Source organism: Neolamprologus brichardi, chromosome 10 (assembly GCF_056152115.1).
Source record: "Neolamprologus brichardi isolate AB-2024 chromosome 10, ASM5615211v1, whole genome shotgun sequence".
Lineage (NCBI taxonomy): Eukaryota > Metazoa > Chordata > Actinopteri > Cichliformes > Cichlidae > Neolamprologus > Neolamprologus brichardi.
In genome coordinates this window covers 32,175,610-32,195,874 of record NC_142113.1, presented here as the reverse complement: position 1 = coordinate 32,195,874, position 20,265 = coordinate 32,175,610, and the positions used below count along the sequence as shown (strand labels likewise).

General features: G+C 45.3%; 1 protein-coding gene across 1 annotated transcript in view; it reads left to right on the top strand.

Moving 5' to 3' along the window:
- The window catches only part of wwc1 (WW and C2 domain containing 1), a 43,878-nt gene extending 24,326 nt beyond the window's left edge, over positions 1–19,552 (top strand). Inside the window, exons 7-22 of the mRNA XM_087847534.1 lie at positions 1,127–1,273; positions 1,987–2,057; positions 2,350–2,595; positions 4,993–5,082; positions 6,325–6,980; positions 9,196–9,313; positions 9,465–9,635; positions 10,022–10,214; positions 10,391–10,483; positions 12,024–12,073; positions 12,175–12,376; positions 12,609–12,779; positions 12,856–12,948; positions 14,039–14,269; positions 14,452–14,570; positions 14,678–19,552. Coding sequence (XP_087703660.1) covers positions 1,127–1,273; positions 1,987–2,057; positions 2,350–2,595; positions 4,993–5,082; positions 6,325–6,980; positions 9,196–9,313; positions 9,465–9,635; positions 10,022–10,214; positions 10,391–10,483; positions 12,024–12,073; positions 12,175–12,376; positions 12,609–12,779; positions 12,856–12,948; positions 14,039–14,269; positions 14,452–14,570; positions 14,678–14,744 — 2,718 coding nt within the window. The 3' untranslated portion in view covers positions 14,745–19,552. The remainder of the gene's footprint in view (positions 1–1,126; positions 1,274–1,986; positions 2,058–2,349; positions 2,596–4,992; positions 5,083–6,324; positions 6,981–9,195; positions 9,314–9,464; positions 9,636–10,021; positions 10,215–10,390; positions 10,484–12,023; positions 12,074–12,174; positions 12,377–12,608; positions 12,780–12,855; positions 12,949–14,038; positions 14,270–14,451; positions 14,571–14,677) is intronic.
- Positions 19,553–20,265: the final 713 nt, after the last annotated feature.

The following is a 20,265-nucleotide window of genomic DNA, read 5'->3' as shown; positions in this document are numbered from 1 at the left end:
AGTGGAAGGATACAGCAGTTTCTCTGTGAGTTTCCCATTACGTCGTAGCTACTCGGTGCTTGTTTGGAAGTTTAGGGGTTTTTTCGCTGTACAAAGAAGTTTTCTTCCCACGCACAACGGACACTAATGTTTTTGTCACTTTTTATGAATCAAACTCAAAGTAAGGTCAGTACTTCCACGCTTTAAACGCTGCACGCTCATACTCTCTCCCGCACTCATATATGATCCATTGTTGATCTGCACACAGCTGTTGTCATGAACGTCACGCTCGCTTACGTCACTGTCATGAGACATTCTCGCAAAAAAAATCACGGTTTTAGTAACGCAGTAACGCAGCGTTCCTACGGAAAGTAACGGTAATCTAATTACCGTTTTTGCAAGCGCCTTCGGGAGGTGGTTAAACTGGAGATTTGGTAGTGCCAACATTCAGCTGACAGATCTGCAGAGAAGCCGATTTAAAGAGATTTGTGTTTTACGCGTTAATGGAGCTGGAACTGCAGATAAAACTGTGGGACTGTAAATGCTGTAATGATGGAGGTGTAGTGTTATTTTTCTGCTCCGTATAAAAGCAGGGATAAGCTGCAATCCTCAGCACACTTCAAAACCAACCGCAGACTTCATCGTGGTCGTAAAGATGAAAGGGCACGTGGCGGCTTTGGCGGCTGCAGCGCAAACATAGAAGCAGCAGCAGCAGCGTCTCCTTTCTCACTTTAAGGAGTTGCTCCTTCACGCCTGCCCTTTGCCCTGAGCGGCTTTCACCGAGCGGCTCTGTGCAAACAGGCTGCAGTTCATAAATGATTCTCAGCCTCAGTTCCTCGATGATCGAATGCGACTCGAGGGCAAAGGTCAGAGCATTTGAAAGGAATGTCCCCTCACGCAGGTGGAATCCGATGGTCTTATTTCTGTGATTTTTATACTGAAATAATGTAAACAGTCACAAATATAAATTGTAATTCATTTAATATCTGCACAGATTTTAAAGTTTTATAATTGTAATAATAATGATGATGGTGGCTGTTAAGCAGCTAAGCGTTCTGCGATGATGTCGTGATTCTGCGCCTCTTTCCTCGCTGCGGTTCGTGCTGTGACCTTCGACGCCCTCTCTGTTTGTCTCGTGTTCCTGCAGAAACTGGCGGTGCTGAAGGACGGCTTCCGGCTGGACTCGGGCTCGCAGCAGGAGCTGTGGGGCAGCAGCACCTCGCTTGCGAACTCCGACCTGTCCATCCCGCGGCTCTACTCCGACGCCAGCTCGCAGACCGACATCCCCGCCGAGGTAAGCCCTGAGCCGGAGCGCGTCCAGCGCGCGAGCTCGTTGATTATGACTGTTCGCCACAATTAACCCTTTAAGACCTACCATAGAACCAAGTCCGCCAGAGCTTATATTATATTTTTACATGCTGTGGAGCCATTTTTGGGAGCATTTCAAGTTGACATACATCAATACAACCATTATAGCCCAGATTTTAATAATATGTCTGTATTAAGTGCATAGTAATTACGTAAATTGCAAAAAAAGTGCAATAAACTACAAAATAGAAAATCGTTTTTGTTTTTTTAACATATATTTCTAGTTAGAGAAATTTAAGAGGCTTATCCCTCAAAACTGTAAATACAAAAAAGTTGCACAAACTAGTTTCCCACCACAGGAAATTTATTTTCCTCCGGTTTCATATGCAAAAAAAATTATTGCGCTAGCTCACGTGGTTGCAGAGCTACCGGGATTTAAAAATAGTTACGCAAAACAGAGCGTGCTGCTCTGACCGGCTTTAAAGAGTTAATTGTCAAATATAATCCAGTTTACTTATAACTCCACAGCCAGTTTCTTTATTATTTTCTTCTTCTTTGGTGTGTCGAGATGGTCGAACGCTGTTGTTGTGTAACATTAGTGGAAGTGGAATCTCACACTGTCCACAGTTTTCAGTGAGTGTTGTCAGTAAAACGTTGAGTTTTAACCTCCATCGTGTTGTTTTGTTTGTTTTCATTCAGTTCATGACGAGCAGCAACAAACTGGCCGAGAAGGTTCGCGTGAGCCTGAAGTACGAGGAGGCCAAGAGAAGGTAACCGTCTGTCTCTCACACGTGTCAGCTGATTTAGAGCTTAGATAACGATGAGGCTGGAGGTGGATACTAGAAGGAAACCCCTCAGAATCTCTGAGATGAAAAAGTCTGATCTTCAGCACAAAAATGTGAGAAATAATCAAACTAGCGAGACGTCGCGGTGCATTTAAAGTCTGTTTGCTCCTGATAATCTGCCTGATTCTGGGCTTAAAGGTGATTTTAAAGTGTGACGTTTGTTTACGACGATTTCTGTTGAAAAAGCTGAAACTGTTTCCTTCGTTTCCTCTCCCAGGATCGCCACCATCGAGGTGCAGATCGCCAAACTGGACAGCGAGGCGTGGCCGGGGCTGCTGGACCCGGAGCGGGACCGCCTCATCCTCATCAACGAGAAGGAGGAGCTTCTGAAGGAGCTGCAGTACATCAGCCCGCGGCAGCGGCTGCAGCCCAACGACGCGGAGAAGCTGGAGTCCGAGAAGAAGCGGCTGGAGCGAGACCTGCAGGCCGCCAGAGACAACCAGAGCAAGGCGCTGACCGAAAGGTGATGAATGTACGACTGTAATGAGAACGTGTGCTGCAGGGTGAGCGCGGATGCTACACATCACAGTTCAAAACCCAGAGAAACGTTACTCACACGTGGGAAACGTCGCCCTGACACCGCGGCTTTCATTTTTTTCCTGACTAGTGTGAAAACGCACTTTATCAAAACTTTGTTTGTAGGTGATGCGTTCAGGGAGCGTCTGGGTTTGCAGGTTATACTCTGCAGGTTGTCCGTATCGCTCGCAGCGTCCTGCTGTGTGACATTTGTGCTCGGGTAACCGTTCCTCCTCCTGTGGTTTCGTGCTGCAGCAGGACTCGCTGTGAGTGCGGTTCCCTCGGTGTCCCTCCTGTAATCTGGAGGCGGTATAAAAAGCACAAAGTCGAAAGCTTCAGTGTGTTATGCAACTCCGGCGTGGAGTGATTTACCTTTGCTCGTCATGCACGGTGCAGCGATGAGGAACCTCGTGCACTTGCAGAGGGTGCAGGGCCGGGAGCCGATCCGCGGTGGCGAGCCCGATGGTACCGCAGCGCCCCATCAATCACCTGCCCGAGCTGCTGGTTCAGTTCCTGAACGCATCTGCAGAAACTAAAAAGCAGCTGCAGCGTAAAGGAGGTCAGAGGTGATGACAGGTGTGTGTAAACAGCGTCATTATGTCCTTGGTGATGCAGCTGACCTTTACAGACGTCAGCCCTCCCTGAGGAGCATGAAGAATCTCCTCCTCCTCATCATCAGTCCCTTGCATCCCTCCTAGCCTCGTAGCGCCACTTTCACATTTCCTGAATACCACAGACACCCCCCCTCCTCCTCCTCCTCCTCCTCCTCTAACAGGACTCCTGTTGTTCCTGTTCAGGTCAGACTCTACCTGAGCTCAGACTCTCTTTGTGTCGCGTCTCCTGTTCCTGTAACCTGAGAGGCTCCACAAAGAACAAGAACCTCTTTTAGTCCACCTTCTCCCCCCTCACACACACACACACACACACACAGACACACACATACAGACACACTCTCTCTCTCTCTCTCTCTCTCTCTCTCTCTCTCTCTCTCTCTCTCGCTCTCTCTCTCTCTCTCTCTCTCTCTCGCTCTCTCTCTCTCTCTCTCTCTCTCTCTCTCTCTCTCTCTCTCTCACACACACACACACACACACACACACACACACACACACACACACACACACACACACACCTGCAGGTTCTGGTTTAAAGATTTTGGGCGGTTCAGTCGTCTGAATGTTGCTCATGTCTGCCTCCATGTGGACAGCAGGGTTTCTGCAGCTCCTAAAATGTCCTTAATACACATTTACTAATAAAATCTAGTTAAAACTAGTTGAGTGCCTCTGACATAAACGGTAGTAACCAGACCGAAAAGCAGCGCACATTTTGCAGCTTTATTTCTGTGCTTTTTTTTTACTGAGATGTGATACACTTTGGATTCTAGCCAATCATTTTACCTTTGCAAGGATAGTAGGCGGGTCCAGGTACGTACGTTCTTTTAGAGCAGAGCTACAGATTAAAAACTCCCGAAACGGTCAAAGTCTGGCTGTACTTCACAGCAAAAGATGCAAACTCAGCAGCTGCAACAAGTGCTTTAAGCTGATACTGTGATACTGTCAAAGGAGGTAACACCTCAAATCTGATGAAACACCTGGCGACGCATAGCGTTTTTTAAAAAGCCGAGAAATGCAGCGTATTTGATAGCTTGCTGCGAGACCTCACACCGAGCGCAACCACTGCAGGTGTGGTGCCTGTTATCGGACCCGGAGTTAGCAACATCCCCCAAAAACCCGAAGAGGAGAGTCCTGGCCCCTAGCCCTGCCAGTGTAGCAGAAATGATGAGGATGATGATGCAGCAGCAGCCGTTCTTCTCTGCGTGAGTAGCTTAATGTTGTTTGTGTGTAATTTACGTTGAGTAGGCTAACCACGTTATTACATTAATGCATGTAAGGTGAACTAGCAAACATCATCATAGCTACATGCGGCTGTCTTCTTGTTTGATGGCAGATACTCCCTTCACCCTGGACAAAAAGGCTAAAATGACCAAAGAAAAAGTGGAAAACAGTTAAACATGAGAGGTTTTTGGACAAAGTTTGTGTTCTCCTTTCTTTAAGCACCGGCACCGTTTCAAAAGTACCGGTTTGGTACTGGTATCGGATAAAACCTAAACGATACCCATCCCTAGTTGTTAACATGCGGAGAGAAGATGGCGGTGTCTCCATGGTGTCCTGATCCTGATGGCGAGGTTTAAATAAAACAGAGACGAACAGGAAACAGAAGACGTCTGTTTGCACCGAGGCTGTAGATCTCTGCTGCAGATTGTGTAGCGTTCAGGAGCTGCTGTCGGCATCGATTGTTTTCTGTACAGCAGAAACTAAACGGCGTCTTTGTGTTTTTGTTGTTTCAGGCTTCGTCTTCACTGCAAGAGGAACAAGCTGGTCAGAGAGCTGGAGGAGAACGTTCGCCTCGCCACCATGCTGCACACGCAGCTCAAGAGGTTCGTGCTTCTCGTTGAGCTCATTAAAGATAATCAACACGTCTTTAAAGTTTACGATAACTCAGAGAATGATGGAAGAATCTGCAGAAGTGAGACTGAAGTTTCAGTTTCCACAGTTTTTTTTCAAAATAAAAGCTCAAGACAGAAGTCAGGCTTTGGATATGTTAAACCAAATGGGCAGAAATAACAGGAAATACATAAAAGTGCGTTAAATAAGGGAACGTAAAACGGACTCAGTGCTCTGTGTCACTGATTTTACCTTATTTATAAAAAGACAAAGTAGAAATAAGGATGCATAAAAATGATGTGGATAGTTCAGTGGAGTGTTTTTGTTAAATGTTTGTGTTGTGGTTCATTTCTCGTTAGTGGGACAGATTTCTCTCTGCTCGCTCTCAGCGGTCGACAGATGGAAATATTCTACCTTTAGCGGCCGAACGTTTGTGTTGTTATTCTGCTCTTTTTAAAATCAGTGCCGTAAGAAGCTCAACACCACGAGTTGAGCGTTGTCGGCTTCTCAGTCTCCTCCCGAGTTTGGTGGATGTAACAGGACAGGAAGTGCGCCGCGTTCGTGTCAACGAGCCGTCACGCTTTAATTAGCTCGTCGTCCAGAGGCCGAGGTGGAGAGACGAGGACGACTTTTATGATGAAGAAGTCAAAAAAGGAGTTTTATTGTCAACAGTCGTTTCAGTTATTCAAAGAAAAGAAGCAAAACAAACAAACGTCAACAAAGACGCTTTAAATATGTTTTTGAAATCACGTTTCAGCTTTTTTGGGTCAGTTTTTGATCCCGTTTAACTCAGAGGTGAAATCAGATGTTATAAATATAAACTGAGGTGTTCAATTTCACAGTGAGGTCAAAGGTCAAGGTCATAGCATCGTGAAAAACAAACTATAAAACAGGAAAAAAGCTTTTGGGAATCAGTTTGTTGCTGACGCTCGACAGGAAGAGACCAGGATGTTAGACCCAGAGCAGTTTTCCAGAGAAATGATTGGACAGCAGTTGAGCTCAGCACGTTTACGCCGTGATCGTAGTCAGCTGGTTTTGATCAGCTGATTCTTTCTTTAGTACGTGTAATGAAGCCGAGCAGCGGTTTGACGTTTGTGACATCGCGCCGCAGATACAGACTTGTGTTTCTAGGTGCAGGTGAACAGACTTGCGCTCCAACGTCGACACGATTGCACCGATCGGCCGACTCACGCGTCATCATGTCTGTGGTTAACTTCCTCCCTCTTCCTCCTCAGCCTGTCGGCCAGCACCCTCTCCTGTTCGTCCGGCAGCAGTCGAGGCTCTCTGACCTCCAGCCGCGGCTCGCTGGCCACCACCTCCAGCCTCGGCTCCACCTCCTCCCTCAGCTTCACCGACATCTACCTGGAGCAGCCGGAGCTGGCCGACCCGGACTTCCAGAACAAGCTGGACAGCCTCCTGCAGGACGGCGTCCAGGGAGGGTACCGGCCCTCCAGCTCCATCACCACCATACACGAGCACGAGGTGGTGACCGGCAGCGGCACGAAAGACGCCGGGAGACCCCAGAGCAAGTCGGGAGGCACCGGAGGAGACGCTGGAGGAGGCACAGGGGTCGCCGTGGGGGCGGAGCCTTCCAGGATCCAGGCCCTCAAACTGTCAGAAACCCCGCGCTCAATGAACTCCTTATCCCCGCGCTCGTCTCTCTCCTCGCTGTCTCCGCCGTGCTCGCCCCTGGTCACGGACGCTAGCTTCCTGTCAGGCGAGACGTTCGCGGGCCAGTCGGGCGGCTCCGGGTTGGGCCTCGACCTGGAGCTCCACAGCAGGCTGGCCGAGCTGGAGCTCAGGCTGGACTCTGAGGAGCAGCGTCAGGAGGAGCAGGGAGGTCCGGAGGAGAAGCAGAACCACCACGGCAGGCTGGGCGAGGAGGTCAAAGGTAAACAGGAAGCAGCACGATTACACAGCACGATCTATCTGATGTTTTTAGTCGTTGTTGATCCCAGTCACTGAGTCCTGCTGCATCAGCAATCACACGAACTCCTCAGGCTTCAGAAACTGGAAGCACGTCTTCATCTCAGTGAGGACGAATGCCTTTCTGAGTCCTTTTAATCCTCAGTGTTGCTAAGGTGACAGCGAGCCGTCTTTATAACCGCTCGCCATCAGAAACGAGAATAAAAGCTGCGTGTTTGAGTGGAAACGTGACTCTTCATCAGACCTGAGGAGCTTCCCAGGCTCTCAGCCGCTCAGCAGTCAGGTCTGACTTGTAGAACGAGGAACGAGTCGCTGTGACAGAGGCCGCTCTTAACTTCAGAGAAAAAACTTTATTAGAAAGCCCGACTCCAGGAATCCTCCTCCTCCTCTCAGTGTGTGTGATGAGGAATTTAACACTGTGTGACACCTGACGGCTGCTGGCAGCGATGAGGAGGGTGGAGGTGAAGGTCAGGAGGGTTTAGGGTTGCAGCTGTTCAGCTGAAGCTCGTTCTCTGCATCAGGAGACGTGATCGCTGTGATCGCTTCATTGCTCCAGTTTAATTTTTCAGGTATAATTTTGACTTTTATTCATTTTAAAACTAAATAATTGAAAAACTTTTCTTCCAGGTAAATCAGTTCAGTCTTTAAAAAAATACTTTTTTATGATATTTAATCTTCTCCTCCTACATCCTCTCACAGTACAATCATTTGGTTTTTCCTGTTTTTCTGATACGGCCGACAGATGCAGGATTTTTGAGGCTGACGTTTGTATTTGGTGACTAAAACATTCGACATAAAACACAAACATCTTTGACGTTTGTTAGCGTCGTTATTAACGAGTCCTTTCTGAGTTTAATCCTGTTTTGCTGTTGAAACCAGTCGTGGATTACTCGTTTGCTCGTTTACGCTCTGCCATCCTGCAGCAGCAGGGCGCCCTCTACAGGACAAATTATGCAACATCAGCACCTGTAACACGCTTCACGCATGTTTCTCCCATTTCTTCTTCTACTCTTACATTTTTTTATCGGCTGTTATTGATGCTGATACGATATCGATATCAGCTGATAACCTGGTGCCCGTGTATTGATCAGTTCTTATTTCTGATCCCTCATAACGTCATAAATACCGGAGAGAGCAACATTTTCAGGGTTCAGAAGGACACTAAAGTTACATCAACTCTGAACACAGTGTTTTACTCTGAGGGTCTTTGTTGTCGTGTGTTTTGGATCAGGCGGGGCTTGTGGGCCTAACGTGTTTGTTTTAGGACCGAGTGAGTCGATGAATGTGATGTTTTCACGTTTCACTCCCCTCCCAGGCCCCTTTCTGCACCTGAGCGCTGACCTACCTTTGCTTTTCTTACCGGCTTGTCTCTCTCCGACGTCTTTCGTGGCGCTCTTGCGTCCGCCTGCGCTCGCAGACGTCCCGCCATGATGTCAGACTGACTGGGACCAGCAACGAGGGCTTTATGGGCAAAAATTCCCCAAATCTCTGCTGGACGTGACCCCTACCACCCTCATCTCCCTCCCCCCATTTACTTCTTTATTTGAGCTTCACTTAAATAGTTAAAATATGAAATAACTCCGCTGTGAGAGACACTTTGAACTTCAGCGACGGTCGGTGTTGTTGAATAATGTGTTTAATAATCAAGAAAACGTCAGACGAGGAGAAAAAGCAGAAAGTTGAATTCAAATAAAAAAATAAACTGTTCTGTTATTTTACATGTTTACATTTTTTGCAGCTTGTTGCACGTTTGTGTGGTTAATGGGAGCTCGCAGAGCGGCAGTGAGAGTCGGGCTCAGGTGAAAGCTGCACCTGGTGTCTGGTTTCCTGCTCTTATCAGGTCAAAGCCACACGAGCCTGAAGTCTTTCTCAGGTCCACAGATTATTGATTATATTAGTTTTAATGTTTGCAGTGCTGTGCAGCTCCAGACCAGCTTTGATTGGTTCACTTCACTGACCTCAGCTCAGGGATCAGATAGACTCATGTTCAGGTTTCATTTTTCTCTACAGTTTGGACGTTTTGGTTTTGTACTTGCACATAAATAACACGAGCGGGAGTCAAAGACGCCACACGTGGTCGAAGGATGATTTTGAACTGTGACTCATGCAAAGCTGATGGAGATTACAGTTACACATCAAATTATTTTATTTATTTATTTCTCTTCTTTTGGTTTTTTTAGGCTCAGCTTCCGAGCTGCGAGGGACGGGGGCGGGGCCAAAGAAGATTGGGGTGACCTCGGCCGTGTCTGACGAGTCGGTCGCCGGCGACAGCGGCGTGTACGAGCCGTCAGAGCGCAAGTACGAAGGTTTTACATTCGAGGTCGTAGGTTTGTCCTCGTGTTGTTACACTTTTATTTTTCCTGGTCTGGCTCTTTGTTTCAGAAAGTTACAGTTTGTTATTAAATGAGTTTAAAGAGGTTAAAATAACTCCGCGTGCTGTTTCCCGCAGACCTGGCCTCCCCGCTGACCTCCTGCTGAGCTCCTACGAGGACCGCCTGGCGCCCGGCTGCCCTCAGGTGCAGCTCGGCTTCCGTTACGAGGCCAGAGACCGCCGCTTCACCGTCTACGTCATGCAGCTGTCCAACTGCAGCGCCCTCTGTCTGCCGACCGACCAGAAAATGTACGAAGTCACAGTCTGAGTGTTTCCTGTCCCTCGAACGTATCTCAGCAGGTTTAATGGCCTCTGCCACGCTGCCGTGTGTTTGAGGCGCTCAACAGAAAAACTCAATACGGTCGTTTTTTTCTTTTCTACGGGGCAGATTTATGGAATCTGATCGAAAACTATTATTTACTGAGATCATAATGAACGTGTGAAAAAGCCGCTCCGCCTTCAGGTGACGTTTCAAAGTAATAAAGTTAATAAAAAAGTAAACAAACTTTTTCTCCAAAGTAAAAAAAAAAACGAAACCAGAGGTTGATGCCATGGAGGCTATGTCCATCTTTAGTGTACAGTCTGTAATTTACATCGCGACATCATCGCGTGACCTTTGCCCTTTCCTCCTGCAGGTATGTACGCGTGGCGGTGCTTCCCTGCGTGGAGGCCACTCGCTGCCTCTTCCGAACACGCAGCTCGCCACCTCGAGACGCCGTGGAGTTCAACGAGGTGTTTGGCATGCAGATATCCCACAGTGCACTGCGGCAGAAGACCCTGAGGGTGGACGTGTGCGACACCGGCAAGTCGGGCCACGAAGAGTGTCTGGTTAGTTTCAGTTCGTACGTCACTGTAAAAAAAAATGTTCACTAATCATCGAGGATCTCACGGTTTGTTTGTTAAAGGTCATCGGCTGTTAATTAATCAGCTGTTAACGAGGTTCTTATCACACACAGTTTAATACACGCTCTCTCTGACTCCCCTCCTCCTCTTCCTCGCTGCAGGCGGGAGCTCAGATCAGCCTCGCTGACGTCAGCTGTTCGGAGGAGAAGTGCACCAAGTGGTACAACCTGCTGAGTCGCGTCTACCTGCCCGAGGTCAGCAGAAGCCCGGCGAGCGGCCCAGAAATGAGCCGTGCTTCGCTTCCTCTCCAGTTTTATCAAAATTAATTCTTCTCATTTTAGTTCTCACTTTAATGTCCCTGTTAGGAAATATTGATCATAATAATTAGGGCTGCCACGATTAGTCGACTATCAAAATCGTCGACGACTGATTTAATAGTCGACGCGTCGTTTGAAGCTTTGTAAGATCCCAAAAGACGCAGGAATAAGTAGTAGGATTTAAGAGTGTAATAACGGACTGAAACAGAAGATGGCAGCACTGCATGTACAAGGATGCCAGCTGCCGTTAAACCCCGAAGAAGAAGAAGCTGTGTCCCAGAATTCATAGCGCAGCGCAGCTCAGTTTCCAACAATGGCGGCAGCTAGTTAGTTTTAATATTACTCTTATTATTCTTTCTGGGTCACAAAATAAACGTTTAACATATTTTCAGGCGAGAATGTAGCTGTGTAAACCTCAAATATCTGCTCAGTTTATCAAGACACCACATATTTTCAAAAGCGCTCCGACGTTTTCGGAGACGTCTGTTAGCCACTAGCTCGATAGCAAGCCGGGGGCTAGGCTCACTAGAGCCGTGAGAACACCGGACTCCCGGCTAATGTTTTCAAACCCACCACCGTCTTTCGCTACTCAGGTTAAACATGATATATAAGTCACTTAGATAACTTAAAAATGTTATTGTTTGGCTTTTTCAGTATTTTATTTGTTCCTGAGTAAATCGGTTTGGCTGAGATTAAAGTTATAGTTTTTACACAGCTGAATAAACATCAAGCAGACAGCTGATTATCAGAAGTGTGAGATGCTCGAGAATTTACTCCGGTGTCCTGTTATATTTTAGATAGCAAGGAGTTTATTAAACTTCACCGAAACAATCTGCAAATTTCATTAAAATTTAATAAACTATCATCTTGTCTTTATTTTTAGTTAGCACAGACCTTAAACACTTAAAGCTGTAAGCTAATGATAGTTATATAAGAGCAGATGCTGCTGGTGCAATATGCTGTACGTTTATGTTCAATGGATGATGATCTGATTAGTTGACTAATCGCAAAAATAATCGGTGACTAGTCGACTATCAAAATAATCGTTTGTGGCAGCCCTAATAATAATAAAGTCGTTTGTGCGCACATGAAGAAGGAAGAGGAAAAGTAACAGTTACAATTTTACACATTTCTGTCATTAAATTGATACATGAGTCAATAAAAAGGTCAAAAAGTCTTTAAAGGTGGAGCTGTGAGTGAGACAGAATAGAATACAATAGAATAGAATAGAATATCCATCACCGAGCTTCAATCTAAATACATAAATCAGATTAAAGGGATAGAAAGTAAGACGCCATGTTGGTTGCAGTGGGAATATAAGAGGAATTCTACTGATGCACAATCAGTGTGGAAAACTGTTCGGGACATAAATGCTGTGTGTGTTCCGAGTGTGACGGGAATGTCGTTGTTGAATGATCTAAAAGATGTTCGGAATGATCGGAGGATTAAAAAGTTCTGATGCAACTGTTTGTTTCAGACTCGCGTTTCCAGCGGCGACCGAGAGGGAGGGCCTGAGGATGACGAGTGGTGAGTGTTGAGGATGCAAACTATGAGCGAGCCTCGTGTTCAGAGGAAGACGATGGTGGCGTAGCGAGTAAGAACGAGTGTCTGTGGTTGGTCTTCATCAGGCATGGCGAGCCTCTGGAGGCGGACATGTTCGAGGACGACGAAGGGCACGGCGTGGAGGGGACGGGGCCTCTGAAGGAGGAGGATGAGTTTTATCCCGAGAGCAGCCAATGGGAAGCAGAGGAGGAGGAAGATGAGGAGAAGGGGACCAAACCCCCTCCTCCTCCTCCGACGGCGGTGGCGGCAGCCACCATCACAGAGAAGGTGACGCCATTTATTTCAGCTTAAAGGTCATCGAGCCACTTTGTGTTTAGAGTTCTTCTTCTCTGATAATTGGGAACGCTGACATTTAAGCAGGGGAAGAAGAAGAATGACTTCCTGTTCCAGTCGACCTTTTTCGAGTTTGTTTTTAAGCAGGAAGCAGTTTTAGAACTAACACTGTGGCGGCGCCTCGGTCGGCGAGCGTCCTCGTTACCGCTGCGGTTCTCTCCTACAGGTGAACAAGGAGACGAGCATGGACAGCCTGCCGTCGCTGCATCACTGCTCCGTGGTTCGGCCCAAAGAGCGGCGCCCGGACGTCCGCCAGCAGAACCCCTTCATGAGGGGCAACACCATCATCCGCTCCAAGACCTTCTCGCCCGGACCTCAGAGCCAGTACATCTGCAGGGTAAGTGAGACCGACGCAGGATTTGCACCGATGGTGACGCCGCGACCTCGTTAAACGCTCGTTTTTGTCCTCGCAGATTAACCGCAGTGACAGCGACAGCTCCACGCTCTCCAAGAAGTCCCCGTTTGTCAGAAACGCCTCCGAGAGACGCAGCATGCGCATGAAGAGGGTAAAGACTCCGCCCCCTCACCTCTGCATCACTGCAGAACCATTATACGTTAGCTAGCGTCACGCCTACTTTGTGTGGCGGATGTAGACGAAAGAAAGTAGTTCCTTTGTGAGACTCGTCATTGAAGCTTTGTTGGTATTTGTTGAGTAAGTAACTCTGCTAAAGTAGCTTTGCATGATTCACAGTTCATAATAATCCTAGTGTATCTGATACTGAGCCTAAGTGCAGCACTGTCTATAATGAGCCATTTTAGCCCCTCCCGCTTCACCTGTGAGCGTGGCTGTTCACACTGAACCGCTGAACCCGTGTTTCAGCTTCAGTGGTGCGGTTTCTCTCGTCTTTCTGATCCTCCTTCTGGAAAGTAACACCTTCACATTTGCTGACCGCATTAACTCGGAAAGGAGAGACAATTTGCATTTTGTGAGGCTTTAAACCTCCTGACGACTCCCAGTGAAGCGACTCTTAATATTTAATGACCGTCTGAATGTTTAATGCAGCGCTGACATTTGCCAGTTTCTATTGGTTTAAAGTCGAGGCAGCAGATTCGGCCTCTCGGGGCTCCACGGCAGCAGGTGTTGGTGACAGTATTTGCAAATAAGTCGAGGTGTTATTAAACACTCAGGTGACGTTTAAGCCTCCAGAGATCGAGGATTTACAGGCTTCATCGCTGATGGCTGCACTTAAACCTGCGCAGACGTAGCAGGACTGTGTCGAGCTGTGGTTCAGCCCTGGTTACGTTTAGATCAGCGTCACCTCCAACAAAACAGCAGCAGGAAACCCTGAAGTTTGGATTCTGTTAGCTTTGGGTTTGTTTTTTTATGCATTTTTCTTTCTTTCTTTGCTCTCGGCTCAAACTCGGCCTGTCTGACTGACAGAACCAGGCAGCAGAAGCACTGTGACGCTGTGACGTTGTGTGTTTGTGCTGCAGCGGGGAGAAAGTCGATGGTGTTACTGTTGTTTTGTTGCACTCGTTCAGTTTCTGTCAGATTCTCCGTCACATTTTTAAGAGCTCGTCAGTTCAGTCGATGATTTTCCAGCAAATTTGTGTTGTGTCCTCGGTGCTTAACCCCGCCCCTTCGTCCTCTCTCAGCCTCCTGTACCCGTAAAAGGTCTGGACGGGCTGCTGCGGACCTCCCTGGACCTGGAGTTGGACCTGCAGGTGTCCCGGACGCGGCAGGCTCGGCTGGCGCAGGAGCTGCGGGTGCTGCGGGAGCTGAAGACGCAGCTGGAGAAGGCGAGGCAGCAGGGCCAGAAAGAGCTGCCCGCCTGGGTCCAAGAAGACGAACGCTTCCGGCTGCTCCTCAGGCAGGCCGAGAAACAGGTGAACTTACCGCCGAGTGTCCAGAGTGGAGCCTCTGTCCACATGTTACAGTTTTGTGTCCTCGTTTGCTCTCAATGTGCAGATGAAACAGATAATCCTCCAGAGGGCGCTCTACTTTCTTTTTTTACTGTCACAGTATAGTTGTCCCGCTGGAATAAAAACTCTGGTTTTGTTCTCTTCAGACTCGAGAGGAGCAGCAGCAGGAGAAGCGGGTGGAGAAAATGATGAAGGCCGCAGCCAAGGACGTCCACAAGATCAGAGGCCAGAGCCGCAAAGAGGTCCCCGAGGTGCAGACCTTCAGGTACGAAACGCACCGTCACCACCACAGATTCATTCGTGGGGCAGTTTGAAAGTAGCGACCTCATCGCGCACGATGATGATGTCACCGTTCGCCGTGTGTGGTTTCAGAGAGAAGATGGCGTTCTTCACACGAGCGAAGACCTGCATCCCCGACCTGCCGGCCGACGACGTGTAGAGAAGCATTTCAAAGTATTTTCCTTCCGGAGTCGTTCCCTGCTGTTCCCTCACCGACGAAGCAAACGTCTGGCGGTATTATGAAGAATTAAAATAAATAATAATAATAACACTGATGATAATAATAATAATAAGTAGGAAAAAACCGTGGAGAGAGTAATTTTAAAGAGCTCGGCATTTCTAATGTGGATAGTCTTTGTTTGTAAATTAGCGATAGCACTGCTGGAGCTTTTGTTTTTTTCCTTTTTTATTCTCGTTTCCACTTTTCTGTTTTTGTTTCTGTTACTAACCGGCTGTTCTTAGACTCGTAGGTGTTTAAAATCATTCCAGCACAGAATCATACACACATGAGCACATGAAGACTTTTGTACTGAAAATGGCACAAAATCAAAAATGGTACTCAAAGGAAAATTCAGCCGCAGCGTGAAGATATTTAATATTCAGATGATGTGGGATTAGTTTTTTATTATTAGAGTATTTTCTGAGCAGACAAACAGCACAGTGTTTAATTTTTGTATTTGTTTTTAAATGCGGCTCTCCCTCCACAACAACAGTGAAACACTAAAACATGTTTGTGCAGACGAATCGCCGCAGTTATAATCCTTAAGATTTTTAATCCAGGTCAGATTATTTTCTACAGACGTGAAATTTCTGCTGGTTAAACGATCAGAACAAAAAACAAGCAGCTGTTTGTTAGAGCAGGGCAGCTACAACTCCCAGGATGCATTTCAACAGGAAGCATCCAGTCAGATTCATTTTAAGGAGACGCTAAAGATTAAGTAAAGTTAAATAACCTCAGATTATATCCCGTCCAATCAGGCAGGAGAAAGTTTTTGGATCATGTCCAATTGTCATTCATGTGCCTGTTTAAACCTTAAACATACCTTTGAGTTTTTATGGCCCAGTGTGGATTAAATAAGTTTTTACTACGCTGTTAAACTGTAAGGAGGGCGTAGTAAAGTCCAGACAACAAATCACATGTTATGGCTCATTTATAAAGAGATTTAATGCACTAAATCTACAGTTTATTGCAAAATGAGGCACTTAAAAGTTGCTTTTTTATGTTGTGAACATAAGAGCCGGATTTTTAAAGTGACGAAGACCAAAACTGGAGCAAAGGGAGCCAAAATGCAGCATTTGTGTTCCGCTAACGCTGCACTTCTTTAGGTTTCCTGTGTGATGCATACAGACTTTATTACTAATCATCCATCACTGAGGAAATTCACCTCTTACAGCAGCACAAGGCTCAGGAAGAAAAGGTGAATTAGACACTAATAAACATAAATACTATACAGGAGTAATTGGTACCATGCACAAATGGTAAACAGTGAAACGAACTAAAATACACTAGAGGACTGGAAGACGGCAACATTTTGCAACATTCTATCCAAACACATTTTTTTTTCTCTTAGTTCTATATGATGTCATACAGAGGGGATTTCCCTAATATGGCCATCTCAGGCTCCACCCAAAAGAAAGCCTTTCTCAAAGGGGAGGGGCTTAAACAGCTGTTATATAACTGTTATTAAAGCTGCTCTCTGTGAGACGAAGAGTTAAAAATAAGCTGCCACGTTTACTGCCAAACTGACCTGGACTGAAATCTTAAGGATTATCTTCATCGTCAAACACTGGCACAAACTGTAAGTTTTCTGTAAACTGAGCGACGTCGTGCTGACGGCACAGGTGGTCGTAGCACGTCAGCGTGGCCGCACGATAGCAGCTCAGAGGAGACGCGTCACTCTGAGCGTAATCCGTAATCATCGTCTCTCGTCACACAAACACATCGGTGTAGAAACAGCACTAACTCGCACTAACACTCAGGTAGTTGATCGGGTAGTTTGCACTTTAAGAAACTTGAGGTAGAAGTTTGAAAAAAGAAAAACTTGATGTGGGTTTTTGGAAAGTTAAACGTCTGGAAACCTTTGCCTCACGCTGGAACGATTTCTGATTGTCGGAACAGGAAGTGATCTCAAACGCATTTCTGATGACTGTGAACTTGTTATTGATCGTATGATTGTTTGACTGGAAGCGACTGAAAAAAAACCGAGTCGTCAGCCAATAGGAAGACGGAAGTCCAGCTTTGCTTCGTAAGCTCCTGCGCTTCTCTCTGATTGGCTGATCAGTTTTTGCAGTTTTAATTTCAGACTTCCTGCCCTCACGTTTCCACCTGTAACTGGATGTTTGTGAAGCATTCAGTTCTATTAGAACTGGACCTTCTGCACTTAAAACTGTTGGATGGCGTTAGTGTGGTGCCCCAGCAAAGCTCAGCATATCGCCTTTTTTTCCTCAGCTGGTTATTTAAACTGTTTCTCTCCTCGTTTCAGTCTGTTTGAAGCTCTGAAACGAGGAGAAAGACACATTCAGTGAACTTATCAATGCATTGAGCAGCTAAAGAGCCTCAGGAGTTGGTAAATATTAGAAAAACGTCACTCCCAAAGACTCCTGACACGTTCTATATAAACTGATGTTTAATGTAGTGTTTACATAAACAAGCAAAAAGAAATCTGACACAGGAAATGTTTTACTTTTCAGGATATGGAGGATTGAAGGTGCCAAAATAAACAAAATATGTGACTGAGTGAATAATAAAATGACATTAAATGTTCGAAAAAATAAATACATGTAGGTATTTATTAATTTGTAAAATGTGACATGAGTTAATATTTTTAAATTAATTTTATGCAGAAATACAGGGAAGGTCAGTAAACAGATATTTGTCTTACATTTTATAATTGAATGCCTTGAATGTTGAAGAATTTTGTTGTTTTTTACATTTGTAATTTATTTATTAATTTGCTTGCTGTTCCATTATTATTTTGGCGGTTTTGATCCTCCATACAGGCATGTGTCAGGAAGTCTCCAAAATAACGATTTAAAAAGTGGAAAATTCTTCACGTGGAAAACATTTAACATGAATTCTAGATTATTATTACAAAATGTGGGATTATAAACTACCTGCTGAACATGGAGCAGATGATTTATTCAGGTGGTGGAGACCAAAAATGGAGCTAAAGATGAACGCTAGGCCTTGAATGGTCACTGAAGTGCCTGTGACTGCCTGATGTTGTCACTCTGTAGCTGCTGAATGCAGAAATAAGCGGCTGTCTATTGAATGTCCGACTTTCCTTCTTGCTGGGCCACCAGGCTGATGGTGTCGGTGCGTTTTGTTCTTCGTGTTTCCATTCCCCGTGTAAAGAAGAACGTAGCTGACGAAAACCAAGCTGCTGCTGCTGCTGTCATTCCAGATGTTTCTCTCTTCTTCTTTTTTAACTCTGTGTAGAGAAACAGCAGCTCTAGAAAATGATTGAGTTTTTTTTATTGTCCATTTTGACCCTTTACCTTCGTCATCTCCACTTCCTGTTGCTGCCCAGTCTCTGTGAGTGTTTTCAGTCCTCATTAAAGCGTCAGATAGTCCCACCACATCCAGGTAGGAGTAGATATATTTTTCTAGAATGTATGTTTAAAAAAGGTAATAAGATTGAAATAACGAGACACGAATGACTTCTGAAAGAGCCTCGATAGGATGTGAATCTGACACCATCGCCCGACATCAGTGTGAACAGTCAGTGAAAAAGACCAAAACCAAAGATTTAAAAGCTGATCCACGTCCTCGACGTAAAACGATTCAAACCCCTTCATCACGAGGTGTTTTTGTAATTTTACCCTCTGCTATGGCACGACAGAAAATCAGACGCTGGAAATAGTGAGCTGCTAGCATGTGGTGCTAAAGCTAAGCTAACACCTGCCAGTCAATCTTACCATCCTGAAACTCTCAGACTGCTGATGTCACCGTAAAGATGCAGCCAGATGTTTTTTTTTTCTTTTTAAGGTACTTGATGTAAATTTCAGGGTTTAAAAAAATACTGTAAATGTTCCAAAATTAACTAAAGACAACATGAAGAAACGGCTGCTTTGACCTGATCTGCACACTAAGCATTTTCTATCATTGAAATTAGGCTCAACTCATTCAGCAAACACTGCCCCCTGGTGGTGAACATTTTAGTTAGTCTGCAGAGGGGAATTACAAAAAGTTACTTTTAATCGTACACTTGCTCATCAGACCACTTCGTGAGCTTTTGCATGTTTTTTTTGCCGTCTGGTGTATTTTTTTTATAAATCAAAAAAAGTTGGTAACGAGAAATGCGTCGTTGTTCTCAGAGTGCAGATCAGCTGTAGATTCCAGTTTGTGCCGACTGTTCGCACTGAGAACTAAACGAACGTTATGGAGTCGGGCGTGCGCCTGCAGGGCGAGCAGCGGGTTCGCTGCAGCTCTGGAGATGTTTTTGTTTAATGTCCAAACGAGCCGCCGTCGCTGGGTGTGTAAGAAGACTTGGAGGAACTTTCATTTTTTTAATATTAGCTGTTTTTTGTTTGTCCTCTGTCTCCTCGAGTAGATTGGACCTATAGGAATTCAGCGGTTAACCTCTGATTAAAAAAGACTCGTTTATTTGAAACATCTGGATGAAGGAATGTAGGTTTTTTTAAAAAACAAATGCTGTTAGCCACAAATGATTCTTCTTCATCACGTAGGCAAATCTTTATTTTTTTTGTGCTTTTATGTTTATTTTATCTGATGAATCTGTTCAAACCCGGCGATGCGTTTGCAGGCGGCTATGAGAAACACACTGCATGTATTTATTGCACTTCTGTGATTTTTTTTTTTTGGGGGGGATGTGTGCTTTTTTCCTGTTTTGGTTTTTTTTTTTTTTTTTTTTTCCTTTTTATCGTAAGAGTCCTGAAAAGCTGTGAATTTTATTCTCAGACACTGTACTGTCGACCAGAGTTGTAAATATTTCACCAGCACAAGAAACAAACGATATGTTTTGTAGTTTCACAACATATAAAAAAAGTTCTTCTCTTCTACTCGTGTGTTGTGTTTTTCTTTGTTCTGTCCTGACTGTTAAAATGCTGGTATCTGAAAACTTGGCATTAAATTGTTGGCTTGCATGTCTAATTAGCTTAATTACTCCTGTGGGACACCACAGGGTTCTGGACTTGGGCCCTTTTCATTTATTATATGCTGACAATTTTAGGACTACATGCCAGTCATTAACTGGAGAGGAGGAAAAAAAAGTGATTTTTTTTTAATTATTATTTTTTAATACATTGTATTGTTGAGCTGATATGAGCTGAATCACATTATCTACAAAAAAAGCAAAGATTTGATCCTGAGACAAAACCAGTCACTCTCCAACCAAAGTAAGAGATTCAAGACCAAGATTTTCTTCATGCAAACACACCAAAATGACTTTTATGTGTGTCGTGTGGTAAGTATCACTAAAAACACGACCACTGACACGATAAGACACAAAAGATATGAAGAATATAAGATGTTGGACTGTCATCAATTAACAGACATGCATTTGCAGCAGTGTGATGTTGCACTGAATGTGCATGGGAGTATTACCAATTATAAATTAAACAATATGAAATCAATTTGATGAATATATTAAAATATTAACCCTCTCGAGGAAGGCGTTGCCGATTTGCAACAGTTAAAAACTAACAACCTGATTACCCCA